Below are 19,164 nucleotides of genomic sequence, written 5' to 3'. Positions count from 1 at the left end.
AGACAAGAGACCAGTTGTTTTAGGGTTGTATTTTACACAACTATTAAATGGTTCCAATGCAGTGATATTTAAAGACCCCATAAAATCAAAAGTTCTGTGGCTTTTAGCAACCATCTGTTAGCAATGAGATCAACTATATGCCTAATGTACTCTTAAATGTTGACGCAATGACTTCTTATAAGCACATTTGCAATTTACAAAAATTAAATGGTTACAAAAGATTTCTATTTTAAATAAATGTTTGAACTGTTTGAACTTTCTATTCATCGAACCCTGAAAAAAATGCATCACAGGTTTCACCAAAATATTAAACAGAGCAACTTTTTTCAACATTGACAATAAAAAGAAATTTTCCTTGAGCTCCAAATCAGCATATCAGAATGATTTCTGAAGGGTCATGTAACACTGAAGACTGGAGTAATGATGCTGAAAATTCAGTTTTGCCAAAGTTATAAATTACGTTTTTAAATATAATATGATAGAAAATATTTGTTTAAATTTTAATACTTAATGATACTGTACTTTGGATTTAAAAAAAATACCTAATTAAACATTAAATAAATAATTGTTGGATATCTAGCTGAGCATAAGAGATTTCTTTCAAAAACATAAAAAAAATTAAAACAAAAAAACATTTAAACGGTAGTGTATGTCAACATAAGATAGATAAAAATTAGTATCTGAGCAGTGTTGAACTGAACTGCGGTGCTTGATCTTACCTCGTCACTGTTCCAGCGATTAGACACCACTGGCCGCATGCCTTTAACACATACCACTTCCCTCATGTCCTCATAGGACGGTTCTGAAGGTACCATGTCCCAGTATGGCAATTGATACTCCTCAACAATACCTGCACATAAAAGAAAGTGCCTTTATTAAAACAAATCCATCACATATGTATAAAGGAGAGACAAACATACTTTAAAAAGTGTGTACACATTATTATAACCTCAAACACTAACTAACACATGTAGACCGTACCTCCAGTCACGCATCTGCGGGCCATCTCCCAAACAATGAGACCGTAGCTGTAAATATCAGCCATTATGTATGCTTGGAATTGGTTCTTATTTAGGGTCTCATCCAGGACCTCTGGTGCCATGTACCGCCGTGTTCCCATCCTTGTGCTCAGAGGGACATCCACCTCATTGGTGTCACTAAAATAAAAGCAAACAAGTGTTCAAACTATTGCAAACAACTGCATACTAGCTGTAAATGAAGTATGCCTCAATGATACTTTTTAGTCATTGCCAGTGTGCCAAGACATTTATTTGCATGCATGCTTGAGTATGTGTTGTTAGAGTGTCTTCACCTGTTGTATTTCACAGCCAGGCCCAGATCAGCAATGCAGCAGGTGCCATTCTTCTTTATAAGGATGTTTTTGCTCTTTAGGTCTCTGTGAGCGATGGCAGGTTTGCCCTGTGTGCCGTAGATCTCTGTGTGGAGGTGGCACAGGCCACAGGCTGCAGAGTAGGCCAGCCTCAGCAGAGCCTGTGTGTCCAGGGTGGTGTATTTCAGATAGTCATAGAGAGAGCCGTTCTCATGGTAGTCCGTGATGAGGAAAAGCTGAGTGAATGCACCCGTGCCCTTAATATCTGCAGCTATAAAGCCTGGAGCAAGACCGGAAGAAAGAGTGTGAATGTAAAGGGTTAGTGAATGTAAAGGGTTAGTAAAAATGAAATTTCTGTCATTAATTACTCACCCTCATGTCGTTCCAAACCCATAAGACCTTCGCTCATCTTCGAAACACATATTAAAATATTTTTGATGAAATCTGAGAGCTCACAAAAAGTATTCTCGTCGCTTAATATTAAAGGTTGAACCACTGTAGTCACATGGACTATTTTAACGATGTCTTTACTACCTTTCTGGGCCTTGAAAGTTGTTATGATGTTGCTGTCTATAGGGGTTTGGGGGGGTCAGAAAGCTCTCGGACTTCATCAAAAATAATTTAATTTGTGTTCTGAAGATGAACAAAGGTCTTATGGGTTTATAAGACATGAGGGTGAGCAATTAATGAATGATTTTTATTTTTGGGTGAAATAACCCTTTTAAAAAAGAGGCATTCAAAAACCACAGCAGCAATCGTACAGACATAGGCATTAGAGAAAATATCAAATATGCTAAGTTTTATATCATTGTACAAACCTACAATTTGTGAAAAATATTAATCTACCTTAAACCAGCAAAATGTTTCATCGTCCCTTCATATTAAAATATAAATGCAATATACATGTATTTGACTCTGTACATTAATAATGATTATTCTACTGGTTTTGCAATGGAAGTATCATATCAAATTATTAAAATGCAATGCTCCCAACTATGAGTCCCTACTATGTGTTTTTTGACAGAACCTACCGAGTATATTCTCGTGTCTCATGAGCACAGTTTGGTAAATCTCGGTCTCTCTGAACCAACTGGCCTCTTCACGGGTAAAGAACACTTTCACCGCCACCTTTTCTCCTCTCCAGCGACCGAGCCACACTTCTCCATACCTCCCCTTTCCGATTTGACGTACCATCTGAATTTGTTTAGCGATGGTGCGCTGGACCTGTGAATCGAGAGAATTGGGCAATTCAACTCAAAATATGTAATGGTTCATAACTACAAACATTTATATTGACTCAAGAAATTTCCATGACCTTTCCCATACCTTTTTAAAACTGTGTTAATTTACATAACCGTAAACCCTGTCTTTTTTTGAAAAACATGTTCAGAAACAGTGCCTCACCAGCAGGGGGAGCCCTGAACCAGAGCCAGTGCTTGACTGACTAATAAGATCTTTGAGAGACTCTCCTACTGGGATGAAGGCCTCATCCTGCTCCAGATCTCTTTGGTACCGCCTCCGTCCCGTCTGTAGCTTATACCTGATCAAACAGCCACACAGAGTATATCATCACCTTCAACGCAATGTTACATCACAGAAGCTGTTTCACAAAGGGATCAGTAACTTATTACTAAGAGCAACAGTATATATATATATATATATATATATATATATATATATATATATATATATATATATATATATATATATATATATATATATATATATATCCATGCATTAAGATCAAGCTCAAGAGGTGTCTTAAACAGATGATCAATCTTAAACAGGTGTGTCTGTGCCAGTGTTATCAGTATGCTGGTCAATAATTAACAGACTGCAGTGCATCTTTCATTCATTTCAGCTGGATAAACATGTCGTTATGAAATTAAAGTCTCACCTGTAGTAACACACCACAGTTATGGCCACCAAAGTGAAGCAACACACTGTCACGGAGATCAGAAAGGCCAGCAAGTGGGCGTTCCATAACTGAGGCTCTGGATTACAATGAGATCACAGACAACAGTTTTCATCACTGATAATAAGAAATGTTTCTTCAACACCAAATCAGCATATTACAATCATTTCTGAAGGATTCCTGTGACACTGAAGACTTGAGTAATGGCTGCTGAAAAATTCAGCTTGGCCATCTCAGGAATTGCATTTTAAAACATTAAAATGAAAAACAGTTATTTAAAATTGTAATATTACAATATTGCTGTTTTTACTGTATTTTTGAATGGAAGTGGATATACACACATATATTTATTATTTTTAGGTTCTTAAGGGACGTTCCACTTACTTCCTGGAATAGGAGGTGGAAGTGTGGGCTGAAGGTCTCTATTACAGAAATCTGTGGAACAGCACTCAATGGTCCGTCTGGGTTGAGCATTAGGAGAGTCCTGGACAACAATAACCACATTCAGTCATTCATAATGCCTCAGCACTTAAACATCTATTCTTCACTCTCCCATTTATGTATTACCTTGCACTGGAAGTGGGAGCCCTCGTACTTCATGCAGCCAGAGGTGAGGATAGCCTCGCCGTGCTCATCCTCCTCTACGATAGCAAAACACTGGCCGTTCGTCCTGTGTAAACACACAAAGACCATTTAATCACAGTGTTTGTGATTTAGATGAACAGTTAGAGGAAGTTGAAAGTGGCTGTTGTGAGCAGTAGGTAAAGCACATGGTGTACTCACTCGCAGGTGTTGTTTGTGGCATCTTCGGGGCAGTGGATCGAGCAATAGCAGCTAAGGAAGCGGGCAGCATCCTCGGGGGCCACGGTGGACCCGTCCCCAGTCTGGGGTCTCTTTGGATCCGACCCGGGCTTGACCCCAGTGCCGTGAAGCATGTAATCTGGGTTCTGCCCACCTAGAAGGGTTGAAATAGGGGAAGTCAGATTTTTAGACCACCTAGAATGTGACTGTCTCTAATAGCTTCATCATTATAGCTCAATATTTACACAAACATTGAGTCACATCATATTAATGTCACTATGAAATCAAAATAGACAATCCTTTTTTTAAGGAATATTGCAGTATTTATTATAAATGATTTATTCGTGCACATCATTATTTTTTTTTAAATGGGTCAGGACATGAGAAATCAATTTGGCCTTGATCTTTTGATATACAAGAGGTCTTTGTACCATTAAAGCATTCTAAAATGTCCTCCACATTATGAACAAAGCATTTATTTAATCAAGCTCCAAAAGTGGCTCGTTTTGATATTGGGGGACTTGTGATATCACACGGGCAAATGCATATGCCTGCCTCCAGGACAAAACATCGATGAATAGTTTAACATCATTGCACCCACTTGCATTCAGTCGCTTAACGGCTGAGACACTTGCCTGAATCATATTCAATGTTGCGTCAAAAGCAAATAGAACCCATTATAATCATTTCGCCATTATAATCACAGTTTGCAAAGAAACATTTGTTGACAGAAGTAGCAGTCAACTGTATCGGATCCGACAGCAGCTAGTTTGCAAATCACATGTACATGATTTTATAATGCTTTGTCTGTAAATGACAGCTTTTCCACATATCCATTTGTTTTTCTTGTGCAAAAAAAACTTTTTTTAACATAAGTGAACCTAAAGGAACACATGAACCCTTTTAAAATTCATGTCCCCTCACAATCTTTTACTCCGAATTATCTTCCCCTGCAGTGACATCTCTTCTCTGATGATGTGAAAAAGAAAAAAAGAAAAAGAAAAATTCACAGCCACAAGGACACAAATCCCCTGTTATTCTCTTCGGTCTCTGCTGAATTATACTGCAGGGAATCTAGGGATCTTAGATAAATAGGTGGGAGTGAGGAAAACAGATCACCATAGACTGTGAGTAAAAGAGGGAGATAAGGATTTAAAACGTGGACAAAGAGAGAGAGAAATTGAGATTTCTCTGTGCTGTAACCTGATCCGTCTGAGTGTGTGAGCATTTGTCGCAGACAGACAGGGTGCATATTGCCTCAGGCACAAAGACTCATGTGTTTGGTAAGTATTGCTGTGGGTGCTTCCTCTTAGAGCCCTGCTGCTTGTCCTGCAGGTCTGGGCAGGCCTAAACCCAGTCAAAATAAGCCCACACTAAAACAGGCATGCTGCTGTTTAGTAAAACACCACATTCCACACCTAGGATCTCATTACTAGAGCTGTGCTTCAGACCCATCCCACGTCTTAGACTACTTTAGACTTGCCCTACATCTCTATCTCTGAAAAAAAAAAATCACATAAATATTAGATAAATGGGCAGGAGATACAAATGCAAACAAGTATAAATGGCAAACTCCATCCAGTAGGAAGATCTTACCTACTATCAGCAGAGTTACACGACAGCAACACCTCCAGCCTTATCAGCTGGGGTGGAGACCACTAAAGTGATATACAGTCTGATAACACAGAAGTGTGGAGCCAGGACGCTTTAAACCCTGAGAGCTGATATCAGCTGGGGGAATGAAGAGGACGTGGCACAATAATATCGGAGGAAGAGAATTAACAAAGCGCTTGTTAAACGTCTACAGGAGAATCACGCAATTCAATGAATCACAATTCATAAATACATTGTTCTTGATCAGATGTTGCTTCAATACATGTCTACATTCATATTCAGTACAATCAATGAAGAAGGAGGTCATGTCAATAATCAGATTCCTAAATCTGTATTTTAAGTGCAGCCATAGCTGCATCTACGTGGAAAGAAGCAATATGGAAATATGGACTATATCTGTGACAGAGAAAGTGAATAAAGGGCAGAACAGAATGGCAGAAGCAGTGGAGTGAATCTCATGAATAAATGTACAGATCATATTACACTCCAAAATCAAACAACACACACACACGAATTTGGATACAAATAAAATGAAGCCTTTTTGGACCTTTGAGACATTTTAATTTCCCACAAAATTTCGCATCGCCTTAATTTCTGGTTTTGCATTTGAGTTTTTAGTAACACTTTAAATAATTTATTCATCTTAGTTAATTTAAACATTTACTAATAAATTATTTAAGTCAAAAGGACCTAAGCTAATATGAACTAACAATGGACAGTTTTTTTATTTTTATGAAATAACGTTAACAAACATTAAAAATAATCGTATTGCTTATTGTTAATGTCATTTAATGCATTAATGTTAATGAGACCTTATTAAAAAGTGTTACAGATTCTTAAAAAAATTAAATAAATAAATTCTCATTAGATGTTCAATTACTATAAAAAACAAACAAAAAAAAAAAAACAGGAAAAACAAATACCAGAATATAATCTTTTAATTTAAACCACCATAAAACCTGTACATAAATAATCTGCATAATTTAAATATATGAATGTATTATAATACATGAAGTATATTTGATATAATCAATGGTTATTAAAAAATCTTAATGGTCCTAAATGCAGGCTTTATTTCCTTACAGCACTTTGTAATTTCTTTCATTTTGATTGCAGGCTGAAATATGACCTGGGCATGTTTCATCATGAGATTCACCCAGGGACTTGAAATGATCTGAGCGGAAAAACATCATGCTCAAGCCAGGAATGAAAGTGTGCTTGACAATGCAGTGGCTATAATCAGTTTTATTGAGAGGGATCCTGGAACAGATGTGTCAAACACGATAAGATGTTACTCAACACCAAGTCAATTTGTGGAACACTGCTTACAAAAGAACGTGTCATGAAACATTCTGTTGAATGGCCTGAAGGTGAAATGGTGAGAAGTGGGATTAGAAGGGAAAGTGAAAGACCAGATTAGGAACACAAGAGACAGGATTATAGTGTGTAAATATGAGGTTGAAGACCGGGTCGAGTGGCACGAGCTCTGGAGACTGATCAAACACTCTTGAGTCCGCTCTAGTTTGTCCTTTCTTTCTCTTTTCATGTAATACTTTGTCTCTTGGTGTATGAGTCAGTCCATTCATATGCTGCTTTCCTGCAATAGCCAGCGATATAAATCTTCTGTTTATGTGTCATAGTTCAGTTTTTGCAGATGAGAAATGTTTATTTGAAGCCATGAAGTTGTCCCATGGCCCCCTCCATTTGGGCAAAATGCAAAACGCCCGGCTAAAGCATTTGATGTAATATCTTTGATCACTTCACAGTTTAGTCCAGGCGCCGATGCTGTCACACAGGGCCCAGTGTGATAATGGAGGTGGAAACCGGTAACATAAACATGGTAGAATAGAGACAGGAAAAAGAAAGAAAATATTGCTCTGAAATCCCTGCTCTCAGCGAGAGGCCGGTAAATTGAAGGAATGCGAACGGTGTAGTCAGAAACACAGGCTGCTTTTAAGAGTGACTGTAAAAGGCAGGCTAATCTGTTACGATGTGTTGAACCCTACACGTCCTAACAGCTACAATGCGCAGATAAGCGCAAGCTAAATTCCCGCAACCACAACAGCGGCACACAAACAACCGCAGGGCTCAGGAATGTTATCTGAGCTGAAACACATAAAACAGGTTTTGAGCCAGAAGGTTTACTAAATCAGAGCAGATGGGACTTGTTGCGCTATCTCCTCTGAAGTACCTCTGAGGCACCAAGTGATTCATTGACATTATGAAGCCACTGAATACATTTGCTCTCTTTCCCCCTCTCTGCGTTTTTCCTTGGCTCGGAGAGAAGAATCTACAGAGTATCGCCATGCTCCTACATGTGTGCTTGATTGTGGCTCGCCGTCACCGTGGAGTCTGAGGTCTGGCAGTACTCAGGCAGTAATGAGTCCTGCTGACCGCATTCTCCCAGCCTGTAGGCAGCTCAGCTCAGACTCCAGCGCCAGCCTCTTTAAGAGACACTTCGGCTCCATTTTCCATACAGTTGGCCCAAACATATACACAGGACTCTACAGTTACATGTCTAATCAGTGTAGGTGCTGTGGAGCACGCACATGAGCCCCAAGCAACAGGTGAAGCCAATCAGAAATCTAACGGTGTAGATGGGTAAAGCAGCTCGTAGTTTATCACAGTGGCCCCAAACACATTTGTACACTTAATGACTCCAACAGACAATGTGATTTCAGCAAGATCATTACTAAATCACACTGTACGACATGGATCTAATAAACTTGGGTATGTCATGTATGTAGACTGTACGACGATGACACCTATTGAATCGTAGGCTACGACACAAGTTAGTATAGAAGAATAAAGCATCATCAGCATGAACTAGTGGTAAACAAACAGCAAGATAAATAGCATTTTGGCAATTGTGGTTTTTATGCGCGCTGAAAAAAAAAGAGGAGGAAGCGAAAGAAGCGAATATGGACGCGGTCATGGCTAGGTAAAAGAGGCAAACTTGGCATGCCATTTTTGCAAATGGATCTTGAGGTACGTTTTAGCTCCATGTCTTGTTGATCAATACGTCATTTCATGTAGCATTTTTATCTGCTAGTCAGTAAACACTGAGATGATTATGCTAAATGATTGCTGGCTATCTTTGTATTTGAACGGCTGTATTTGAACCTCTCTCACGGTAAAATGTAGGACCACCGTTTAGGAGCCACGATCACAGAAGTCACTACAATTGGTCATCTTGTCTGGGAAAACCCTAAAATCATACAATGTGTTCCGGTCACACTTAAAAAGGTCTGAATGCCATTGCATGAAATATTAAACCAAGAGACAAGTACAAAAAAGATGCTTACACAAACTAACTTTTCTGAGCAAGTTTGTAGTAGTACACCCAAAAAGTAAAATTATGTCATCGTTTGCCAATATCATTCCAAACCTGTATGAATTTCTTCTGTGGAACACAAAAGAAGATTTTCTTTTTCTGTCCTTACAATGAAAGTCAGTGGGAACCAATGTTGTGACCCCATTGACATCAATTAAATGAACAGAAACAGCTAAAATATTCTTTAAAATATCTTCTTTTGTGGTGTCAAGGTCATTTATCATGGACGTTTTCCAGTCAGTTTCCCACGTTCAAAAATGCGTCCTAACAGAATAACTACTGGTGTAGTCCTTCATATTAACTGTTCCACAAAACCCAACAACCAGAAAGTGTCTAAGACAATGTCTTGACTGAAAAGTCAAGCCACTTGTTTTGATTCTCTAATGCAATGGCTTTTTTTGTAATATGGTAGTGTCTATATCCTTTTTAGGGCCCACTATATCATGACATTGTGTTGCTTGAAGACTTTGTCTGCATAAGATGAGGCAGGAGCTGAAGCTTTAACTCACGGGTAAACATCTGTGGTTTGACCCTATTAAAGCAAAGGGTAGAGTAGGCAGCTCAGAGTCACTACTGAAGCTGTAATGGGAGGCTGGTCAAGAGGCGAGAGGAGAATATGAGTGCTTCACAGACTTCACACACCTTGTTGAACAGACTCTGCTAAATGATTCTGGTTTCTGTAAAGTACAAAAGTGACAAAAGATTGCAAAGAAGCTGTTCTGCAAGTAAATTTTAAAAGTACAGACCGAAAAGTAGCACACTTTGTGGAGAAATGACATAAAACCAATCAGTCTGCATGTGTTCTTCTCGGTGGTGTAGCTATTATTTCTCAGCACTGCAGTAAGACTTAACAGGAAATGATGCAACGAGCCAGCCAAGTCTCTACGAGGGCGTTTGGCTCACAAGCCTATAATCAAGACACTAGTCCTCATGACAGTCTCAGAGTGTCTGCAGCAGAAACGTAGGAGAGGGTAAATAAAAACACAAAAATCCTCCAAGATGTCCTTGTTCCAAAATACATCACTGGGTATCCATTAGATACATCAAAATAACATGTGAATCATGTCCCCTTGAGGGATGACATGTAGGAGGTTTGCCCTTCTGTGAGAGGCTTAAATATTAGAGACATTTATTTATTTAATCCCTACACCGGTTATTCATTAAAATATGTACACGTATACAACAAAAAGTAACCGAACAATGAGGAAAGGCCAGGCTGTAGGTTGTGGGCCGGCAGGAGCGACTTAAGCTTTAAGTGGCCGTTAACCTGAACCTGCCATTATTATTTATTTACTTTCATCTCTTTAATAACGATCATTATAATTATCACATGGGCTCCCATTTCAGGGCCAAATCCCCCAACACATAATAATCCAACACTATTTGAACACCAGCTTGTTAAAAATGGAATGAGGGGAAAGAAAAAAAGGGAACATGTGGAAAACAACAGCCTGCCTGACACAGACCAATAAAGTTGGATGCCTTTATGAAAGTAAAGCTCTAATGGGCATGGAGACACCTCTAGAGCCAAGTACCCAACAGCAAGCTGTAAAAGTGAGAGTTCAGACCGCCTTTAACAGGCCCCTGTGCTGTACCGCCGAACATATGTTCGCTAGAGTGCACGCATGTCAGTGTACAGGAGCTCAACATAGTCCTCTATTCAAATGCTTCAGAACCTGTGGTCTACAAAAACAAGGAAAAGCACAGTGACGCACACCAGCACAGGCCTTCATTGTCAGACAGTAATGATTATTTCCTGGAGAGCAGCACGCATTTGGCATATTTAGCTTACTACCTGCAATGCCGGAAATAGTTAAAGTGTCAGGGAAACTCACAGCATCGACAATAGACTCAACAAGCTTCCTGTAGTAGGGCCCGGCCGGGAGGCCCAGCGTGGTAGAGCAGTGCAGGATCGGAAGCACAGGGACACTGAAGCAACTGATTTATTCAAAGCTAATTTTAATAAGCATGTTGTGGCCATCAACCAATAAAAGTTTACAACAAAAAATAAAATTTTATTAAATGCTACAAGTAAATTTAGACATAACTACAATTTGAGATTTGCTTAATATTTATTCTCACAATCTCTGAGAATTTACTGTATAAATAAAAATGCCTCAATTTGATGTTATATTTCAGCCTACTTGGGTTTCTATATTTTCTATAACTATAACGTCCTGCTGCCGTTTTCCTGTCCTATGGGGCTCAACCTATAAGTGCTCAACCTCACCTTCTCCAATGAAGGCAGGAAATTCCATAGTTAATTTATTTGTTCAAGCCTGTGTTAAATGTGTTGAATGACATGACATTTCTCAGAAGAACATGCCGCCATATTCAGTCAGAAGAGATTATTCTGTGTCAGACGTTGACCTGCCCTCAGATCAGCTTTCACAAAGAAGAGGGGGAAAAAAAACTACAAAACACGCTCAGCAGCATTCATCTACAGTTCAATTCTCACTCTGTCTTGTTCTCATTGACACTCTAGACTCCCTCCTCATTTAACAGGAACCTTTGCAATGACCGAGGGTAGTTACCCTTTGTTTTAAAGGCTCTGGTTGACTTTATGAGTGAGAGAAATTGCTGCCAGCAGCCAGCACCTATTTCTTCTTTTGTTCCTTTACAGGGAGGGGAACACCAGAAGGAAGAATATATTTAAAAAGAGCCTAACAAGCAGACAGTGACCAATCCAAACAATTGTAAGGTTAAAACTGTGTCAGTGCAGTGAACAAAAACAACTTTTAAACTGTTGTACCAAAAAAACAGAGAAATTAAGCTTCTAAAATGCATTCCCACCCCAGAGACTTCAATGTGCCTTGGTCATTTCCTTTTGTACACAATATTACGAGCTTAACTCTAAAAGGAGGTAGTGGGGTTGTGAGCTTTGACAGTAATTTAAACTTCCTAATCTCTTTCGATCTGTTTTTTTTTTTCTTAACAGACTCCGTAGAGGCGTAACTCTAATTCTTGATCGGAGGAAAAAGCTCTCTCCCATGGCTTTCATGTTGCCAAAAATAGACAGCGTTTATGACTCCAAGATATCATTCCCTGGAATAGAAAGGCACTTAGAAAAATAAACTTCAAAGAACTAAACAGATAGTAAGACCTTATGACATAAGTGGGCAACTCTGAGATACTCAAGAGTCAAATGTAAACAATGAATCTACTGTTTTTAAGCAACAAGGGTAGTCCACGGCAAAATTGCTGAGTGTTGTTTCGTAGTCTGAAAAAACTTGTTGACTGCATAGCAAAATATTATGTAACTAAGTGTGCTTTGACTCATAGCTAGGCTCACATGGAATCTGTTTATACAAATATACACAGTACGCGACACTTCTCAACAGAACTGCACCCGTCACAGACAAAGTTTTGCATTTGCACATCACCACAATCTTTATTTATTGAATATTTTGGCTTACTTTTTAAGCTTTCAGCTATAGATAAGCATCAGGTCATTTTAGACAGTGTCTATAGCAATTTTGTTACAAAATGACAAGCACCAAAAACTCTGATTAAAGGTAGGCCTAGACTATGTAACTTTTTTTTGTTTAAAATTAACAATATTTTAATGAGTCAATACATCATCAATCCTTTTTCCAAAATGTGTTTTTGTCTTACACTGATTCCCTATGGTAGCTAAGCCTGTTATACGTTTTTATATTTTAGACTGAGCAGGATGGTTTTCTAAGGAAAATGAGTACATACGTCACTCGCCTGTGCGTGTCTCGTCATATCTGTAAATAGAGAAAAGTTGCTACGGCTACTTACACGCATGTATAGCATGAGAGTGGCATAGATTAGTTGTCACAACGAGTGAGAATCACCCATTTAAAAAAATTCCGAACAGAGAAGCTTCTGCTTGCAAAAAGAGAACGCAACAGAGTTTATCTGTGTGCTGCACATTTTACGGAGGACAGCTTTGTCAGGATAATCAGTTGTTTATGGATCACAACATGTAAGTATGTTTTATTACTTGTTGTTTTGCTATTAACAGATCCAATTAAAAGTTTTATGTTATTGCTACAATGTAAACAAAGGGCAAAGTTGTTTGGCTCCGCTAGCCTGCAAGCTAACATTATAATGTTGATGAAGTGTTTCGCTACGAGGCTCTCACTTTTGTAAGACTGTTCACTGATCCTTAGGAACTTTCCACTCAGAAAAGTCCTGTAAAATCTGTGCTTGCAAAGGGTTTGCATGATCATCTTGTTCGAAAACTTTCCCAGGGTCTGAATCGGGCTCGAACTGGTAAGGGAAAATGCCATTGTTAATGTTTAACATGCACCAAGCAGTTCGCCAATCACAACACACTGGGCCAGCTAACCAATCAGAGCACATTTCGTATTTCAGAAGGAGGGGCTTCAGCGAAACAGGAACTTAACAGAGCATCTGAGACAAACTTGAAAGAGAGGTGAAACAATAATATAAAATATGTGAAAAAAAATAATAGTGATGGCTGTTGAAAATTCAGCTTCGAACCATAAGTTATATTTGAAGACATACTAAAATAGAAAGAAGTTATTATATATTGTAATATTTCATAATATTACTATTTTCCTGTAATTTTGATCAAATAAATGCAGTCTTGTTGAGCAAAAGAAACCTCTTTCAAAAAACATTTAAACTGTACCTGTTTTTTCCCCTTATTTGATAATTTACTAAAATAGAAAATAGTTATATATTGTAATATTTCAGAATATACCATATACCCCCATTTTGAAGAAATTCAAAATAAAAGAAAACATTTTCCATAGATCATAGCTAGTTTTTTTGTGCTTTGCTCAAACACTTCAACACTAATTCCATTCACCCTACAACTACCTTCATTAACACACTCGTGTAAATCCCTAGAGGAAAAACAGCATTCACCTAAAATACACACATCTACAATCTTGCCCATTGACACCCTCTTCCCCCAACCCTCTCCTTAACATATAAAAACACTCACAATTTCATAACAATCACCCAAACCATTGTTTCTATGCACAGTCAAATGTGACCCCAATGGCCTCTCCACACACCCAAATATGTGTATTCTCCAATACAATCACTGCTGAGTAAATGAATGAACTACCTAAAGACTACATGAATGCCACACAACAGTCTCTAACGGGGGCCATTACATTCTGATAATGCGAGTCATTTGAGCGAAAAGAAGTGTGCAGTCCCTCATGTCTGCATTTACCTGAAATGGAGACAAAGTCTCCATTACTGCAGACCCATATGAGAGAAGATCATAAGGGCATCAAATCAATAAAATTAAATAATGTAATTCAGATGAATATCTTGGCAGATAGTGTTTGTTCGCTAATGCATCACAAATGTGAAGAGACGGACTCTTTCGGGGCCTGATGAGAATAAAAAGTGATGCCATTATCCTGCTATGTTTTTAAAGGCCACCATCCATTAAAACAGGCAGTGAGGCTTCTGCAAACAATGCGTATCATCCAAATACGGCAAAATCAATTCTCCTGCTGGTTTGTATTATAAATTGCTGCTGCATTTCTATTGTACATCCAGATGAAACAAAACAGATGACCCTTTTAGTCATCTCCAGTTTTCACCTTCTTCCTTCACTCAAACGAAACCAAACAAAAAACACATTTTTGTTTACTATAGGGGTTTGTGATTCAAAACAGACACTCTGCATCTACTGTCATCTGCATGGAAGGAAGAAATGATCAAGTGTAGATACTTTACAATAATCAAACTGTCTTACCCTCAGCTGGCAGTGAGAGGAGGACGGCAGCTCCCAAAACGGCAAATAAGACGACCATGGAGATGCTTTTCATGATGTTGGCTTGATGTTGACTACAAAGCTGTATGGCTGTCTTGGTTGTGTCGTACTCTGCCACTTTTAAGACAACGAAGTGACCAATTAGCGATGAACGCGAGCAGACTGAAGAAGAGTATGCTAGCGTGATGAAGACTTCAAGGCCTCTTTACAGCTTCCTCTTGTTTAAGACCCTATAATGAAGAGAGAGGAACACTTATTAATATTTCAGATCCATCATCGTGACATGTTTCCTTCCACAGTGCCAGAAAGCAAGCAAGCAAGAAAGGACAGAGGTGGTATTAAAATTCCTTTGCACTTCCATCTTAGCACTGTGACGTGAGAGCATGACCCCTGACCCTGTATCAGAGTGGAGATGTGGAATGGTGGCTCTCAAGTGTGGAAGGCTGCCTAAAGGGAAAGTCCACCCAAAACTGAAAATTCTGTCATCATTTACTCACTCATTTTGTTCTAAACCTTTCTTCTGTGGAATTCAAAAGAAGATATTTTGAGAAAGTGCTGTTTTGTCCATCCAATGGAAGCCAATGGTCATCAGAACTGTTACCAACACTCCTCAAAATATCTTCTTTTGTAACATTCAGGTTTGGAACAAAATGGGGGTGAGTAAATAACAAATCATGACAGAATTAAAAAATTTTGGGGGGTAAACTATCCCTTTAAGGAGTGTCCCTTTCAAATGGCTGGTGTTGGGTTCTGTCCAGCGTTAATAACATAATGTGTCTGCTCTCTCTTAGCTCCTGCTTGTCTCGATGCAATTAGTGGCTCCCAGAGGCTCTGCAGGACTGGGGGCCTGAATTAACAGGCACAGAGAGGGGGCCGGTGTCTGTCACTTTTCATTTGGCCAAGGGGGACAAAGAGCCCCGACCTGCGCCCTACTTTTCACACTTCCCTGACTCCTGGGTAATGGGGAAACAAAAGGCGGGGCTCCCCTGGCTCACTGGGACCCCTTAAGAAAGACTGGATCCCTCTCCACACAGGACCACAGGGCAATGGATGGAGAGATACAACCTGCAACAGGTTAACAACTTAACCCATCTCTGGTACAAAAAAAAAGGCAGTTCACAGGGAGTACAATTAATGTACACAAAGTCTTTTCTTCTTAGCAAACAAGAAAAAACAATGACACAAAAGTAAGAGAATGTTTAATAAATGCAATTCTTTATCAATACAAACATATTTACAAACTTTTAAATAATAGTTTAAAAAGTAAAAACTTTTGTAATAAAAATTCATCAGTTCTAATGTTATTTTGGAAATTCATAAATTGAAAATAAACATCTAAATCTTTTTGAGGAAATAAACCTTTGCCAAATCTGCCTATTCAGTTTGTGTTGTGCAGACGCCCAATTTTTTCTCCATATTAAGAGTTTTTCCACACAATGCTTTTTCAGTTCTGTGATTGGTGGTCCAGCTTTATAATTACAGAGGGCAACAGCAACAGCAAAATGGTCATTGCTTTAGTCTATTTAAAAGATATAAAAATTTGAATGAAGTAAAAAATAATTTGAATGCCATCATTGGATGAATCAGCATTTGTGAATAACTCTTTAAATTAATGATTCAATGACTGATTTTTTAAACACTCACTTGTCGCCAACTCCTGCCGTAACGATAAGCAATACAATACATATAACTGTCAAAATACTTGTAAAAACAAAAAAACAAAGATTTACCCTTATTTTGATAAATACCATGTTTATACACAAACTATAAACTTTTACCCTGTTTTATTTAAATGTTTGTAACACATAAATAACGTTAATGTGTGGTTGAAAACACTGTTTGTGAAGCTGCTTCATACTGTACATTTAAACGGCAGCTGCTCTCTCCGGATCAGCGGTAGCGTGAACACAGATTTGAATGTTGCAGTGTGATGATCGCACTTTCAAAGGTTAACCAAAGTCTTTGTTTTAAACAGTTTCACATCGCAAACGTCACCGAAGCGTGAACAGCACGTGTTTTTTCACTGTCCATATCAATGAATGAGAGCGTTCATATCAGAAGCATGATGGCTGAAGGCCTCTCACGGTGTGTCTACTGGTGCGGAGCAGAGCAAGCATTTTCAATCCATTCCTACGGAAGTTGAGCTTTACGCTAACACGCGAGTGTGAAGGATGTCGATGTGCTGGGATTTATTTTCAAGGAATTAGTGTTTGTTAATGGGCGTTGCTACTATAACGTCTTCAGCTAGTCAGCTAAAGATCCTTTCCATCTAAACTGTTTATATCTTAAGCTCAGTAGTGAATGTTTTATGAGCAGTAGGATAACCATATTCATCCGCACAGTCATGCAGAGCCGAAGCACAACCAAAACAATGTTCTTCCGCAAAATGCATGCATTTGGCTAGAGGGCCAAAATGTTACATAGTGTACCTCTAAAGTCTGTAAACAACCAGAATCCCTTTGTAGTTTCACCATAGGAGAGATAAAGGCCAAAGACTAGTAAAAGAATGCCAGGACTAGTCAGTGCGGAAAGCTTCAGGGCCTGAGGACAGGAAGTGTGCTTAAGGAGAAAGAACAATCCTATCTTGAGGCCCCTGACACTTACATTTGTCAGCAAGATCATTCCCATCACAGTCACAGCACACAAATAATATAGCATAAAGAAAAAAAGAAGAAAAAAAAATTAATAGCTCATAAAAAAAAAATCTCATGTTTCAGAAATGATTGAAATGATTTCCAATCCAAATCACATAAAGGCATGGTTTGGAAAATCAATTTGCTCTAGTTAAGAACTACTAGAATTACTACAAATGTGGTAGTACAATAACAGAGTTTGAAAACTGGCACAAAGCAAATCCCTGCAGCAGATGGACCACTATTAAATCAGAAGGCAAAGATGCCATGGAGTTGTGCAGCCAAATTGCATAATTTATAGTCTCACTGAGCATTCTTTCAGAGGAAAGCTCCTCATTAATTTCCTTTGAATGGATGAAAGACCAGAGAGATGGGGGTAAAGGTAAAGCAACTGTAGCCACCATATAGAATGACCACACCTTATAGCAAATCACTGAGGCATGGCGTGTGGTTTCTGGGAAGGCATTCCCACAGTCGTCAATCATATGATGCTTGAAAGGGAAGTCACTGTGGAGACAGAAATCTGAGGAAGAACAGAGTGAGCTGTGTCACTCGTTTCCCTAAAGATAATGCTGCTTTGACAGGGCCTTTGAATATCTTTGTTTTTCCAGCTAAGTCCATTTCATAGGATAAATGGATAACCACAAGACGCCAAACATCCCCTTTCAGACAGGTTTTGGAAAGGCAGGTGAGATGAACAACTAAAGGGATCACCCGAGATCCTGTTAAGTCTGTGGTCTTGATCGGTGCACACTGAAGAAATGCATTCAAAACCAGAGCCTTACATGAAAACAAAAACCACAGAGCAAAAGAACAGAAAAAGAACAAAACTCCGAACATGGACAATTCCCTTAATATTTTTTTAAAAAATTAACTTTATATATTATATTTATATTATAACTTTTTAAACATTATTAAACGAGCATTCGATGATAGTAAAAGTAATCTAAATTGAAAAAACAGGTTAAATGAGTATACACAATTCAGTAACCAATATCGACCTATAGTGAAAAAAACCCTCTAATATCAATGGATAACCAATATGGTACTGATTTATAAAGCATATGTAATGATAATCTCTTAAAAGCAATGGCAAAACTACATAACCAAAACTGTACTAGTGATGATAACAGTACTGAAATGCATCCATATACAGTCTTCAGAAAAACCCTCTCATCACAGCACACGCAAACAACAACACAAACATGCTTTTCACCAACGCCAACCATGCTCTCTAACTTGTAGATTGAGTAAATGTGGTATGTGGATATGTGTGCTGGCATGCGTTTCCCTGGCCCCTCCTGGGGGCCCCTCCTTACAGGCAGCTCTTGCCTCTCAAGTCACGCCGGCCAGCAGGGAGAGCAGACTTCCTGGCTCCACTCTCATTGTTTGCTTGGCTGCTTCTGAGGCTCATCCAAGGCTGGATTACCATAAGAATACTGAAACGTTCCTGCAGAGCACTCCCCTTACAAACCTCCTGCTGCACTTCTTCTCTCCTGTCCTCCTCCCCCTCTCTGCCCTCCTCTATCTATCATTCCCTGTAGTCCTCTTCCAATAGCTCAGTCACGCTCTGCTACCAGCACAGCCCTCTCACAGCCTGCCTTCAGTTTCTCTCCACACCTACAGCCAGTCTTTGGTTTGTATCTGCGGCTTACTGGATGTTGAACAACCCTCAAGAGAGACACAACACTCTAATGGAAATATAAAAGGGGGTTATTGGGTACAACTTACTGTATCTGCCTTGATACCCCAAAAAAGTGCAGGTGGGTAAAAATGATCCTTTTTGTGGGTACATCTACAAAAGAG

The 19,164-nt window shown here is 38.9% G+C and overlaps 1 protein-coding gene across 1 annotated transcript in view; it reads right to left on the bottom strand.

Moving 5' to 3' along the window:
• bmpr1ab (bone morphogenetic protein receptor, type IAb) overlaps positions 1-19,164 on the bottom strand; it is a 36,617-nt gene that overhangs the window by 2,284 nt on the left and 15,169 nt on the right. The window contains exons 3-12 of the mRNA XM_081392316.1: positions 14,708-14,955; positions 4,029-4,200; positions 3,813-3,915; positions 3,630-3,729; positions 3,228-3,324; positions 2,735-2,870; positions 2,362-2,554; positions 1,313-1,610; positions 982-1,157; positions 720-850 (exon numbers count right to left, since the gene is read on the bottom strand). Of these exons, the coding sequence (XP_081248442.1) occupies positions 720-850; positions 982-1,157; positions 1,313-1,610; positions 2,362-2,554; positions 2,735-2,870; positions 3,228-3,324; positions 3,630-3,729; positions 3,813-3,915; positions 4,029-4,200; positions 14,708-14,780 (1,479 nt within the window). The 5' untranslated portion in view covers positions 14,781-14,955. The remainder of the gene's footprint in view (positions 1-719; positions 851-981; positions 1,158-1,312; positions 1,611-2,361; positions 2,555-2,734; positions 2,871-3,227; positions 3,325-3,629; positions 3,730-3,812; positions 3,916-4,028; positions 4,201-14,707; positions 14,956-19,164) is intronic.

This window comes from Scardinius erythrophthalmus, assembly GCF_964197995.2.
Source record: "Scardinius erythrophthalmus genome assembly, chromosome: 18".
Classification (NCBI taxonomy): Eukaryota; Metazoa; Chordata; class Actinopteri; order Cypriniformes; family Leuciscidae; genus Scardinius; species Scardinius erythrophthalmus.
Note: the sequence above shows the minus strand (reverse complement) of the source record. Positions and strands in the feature narration are given on the sequence as shown.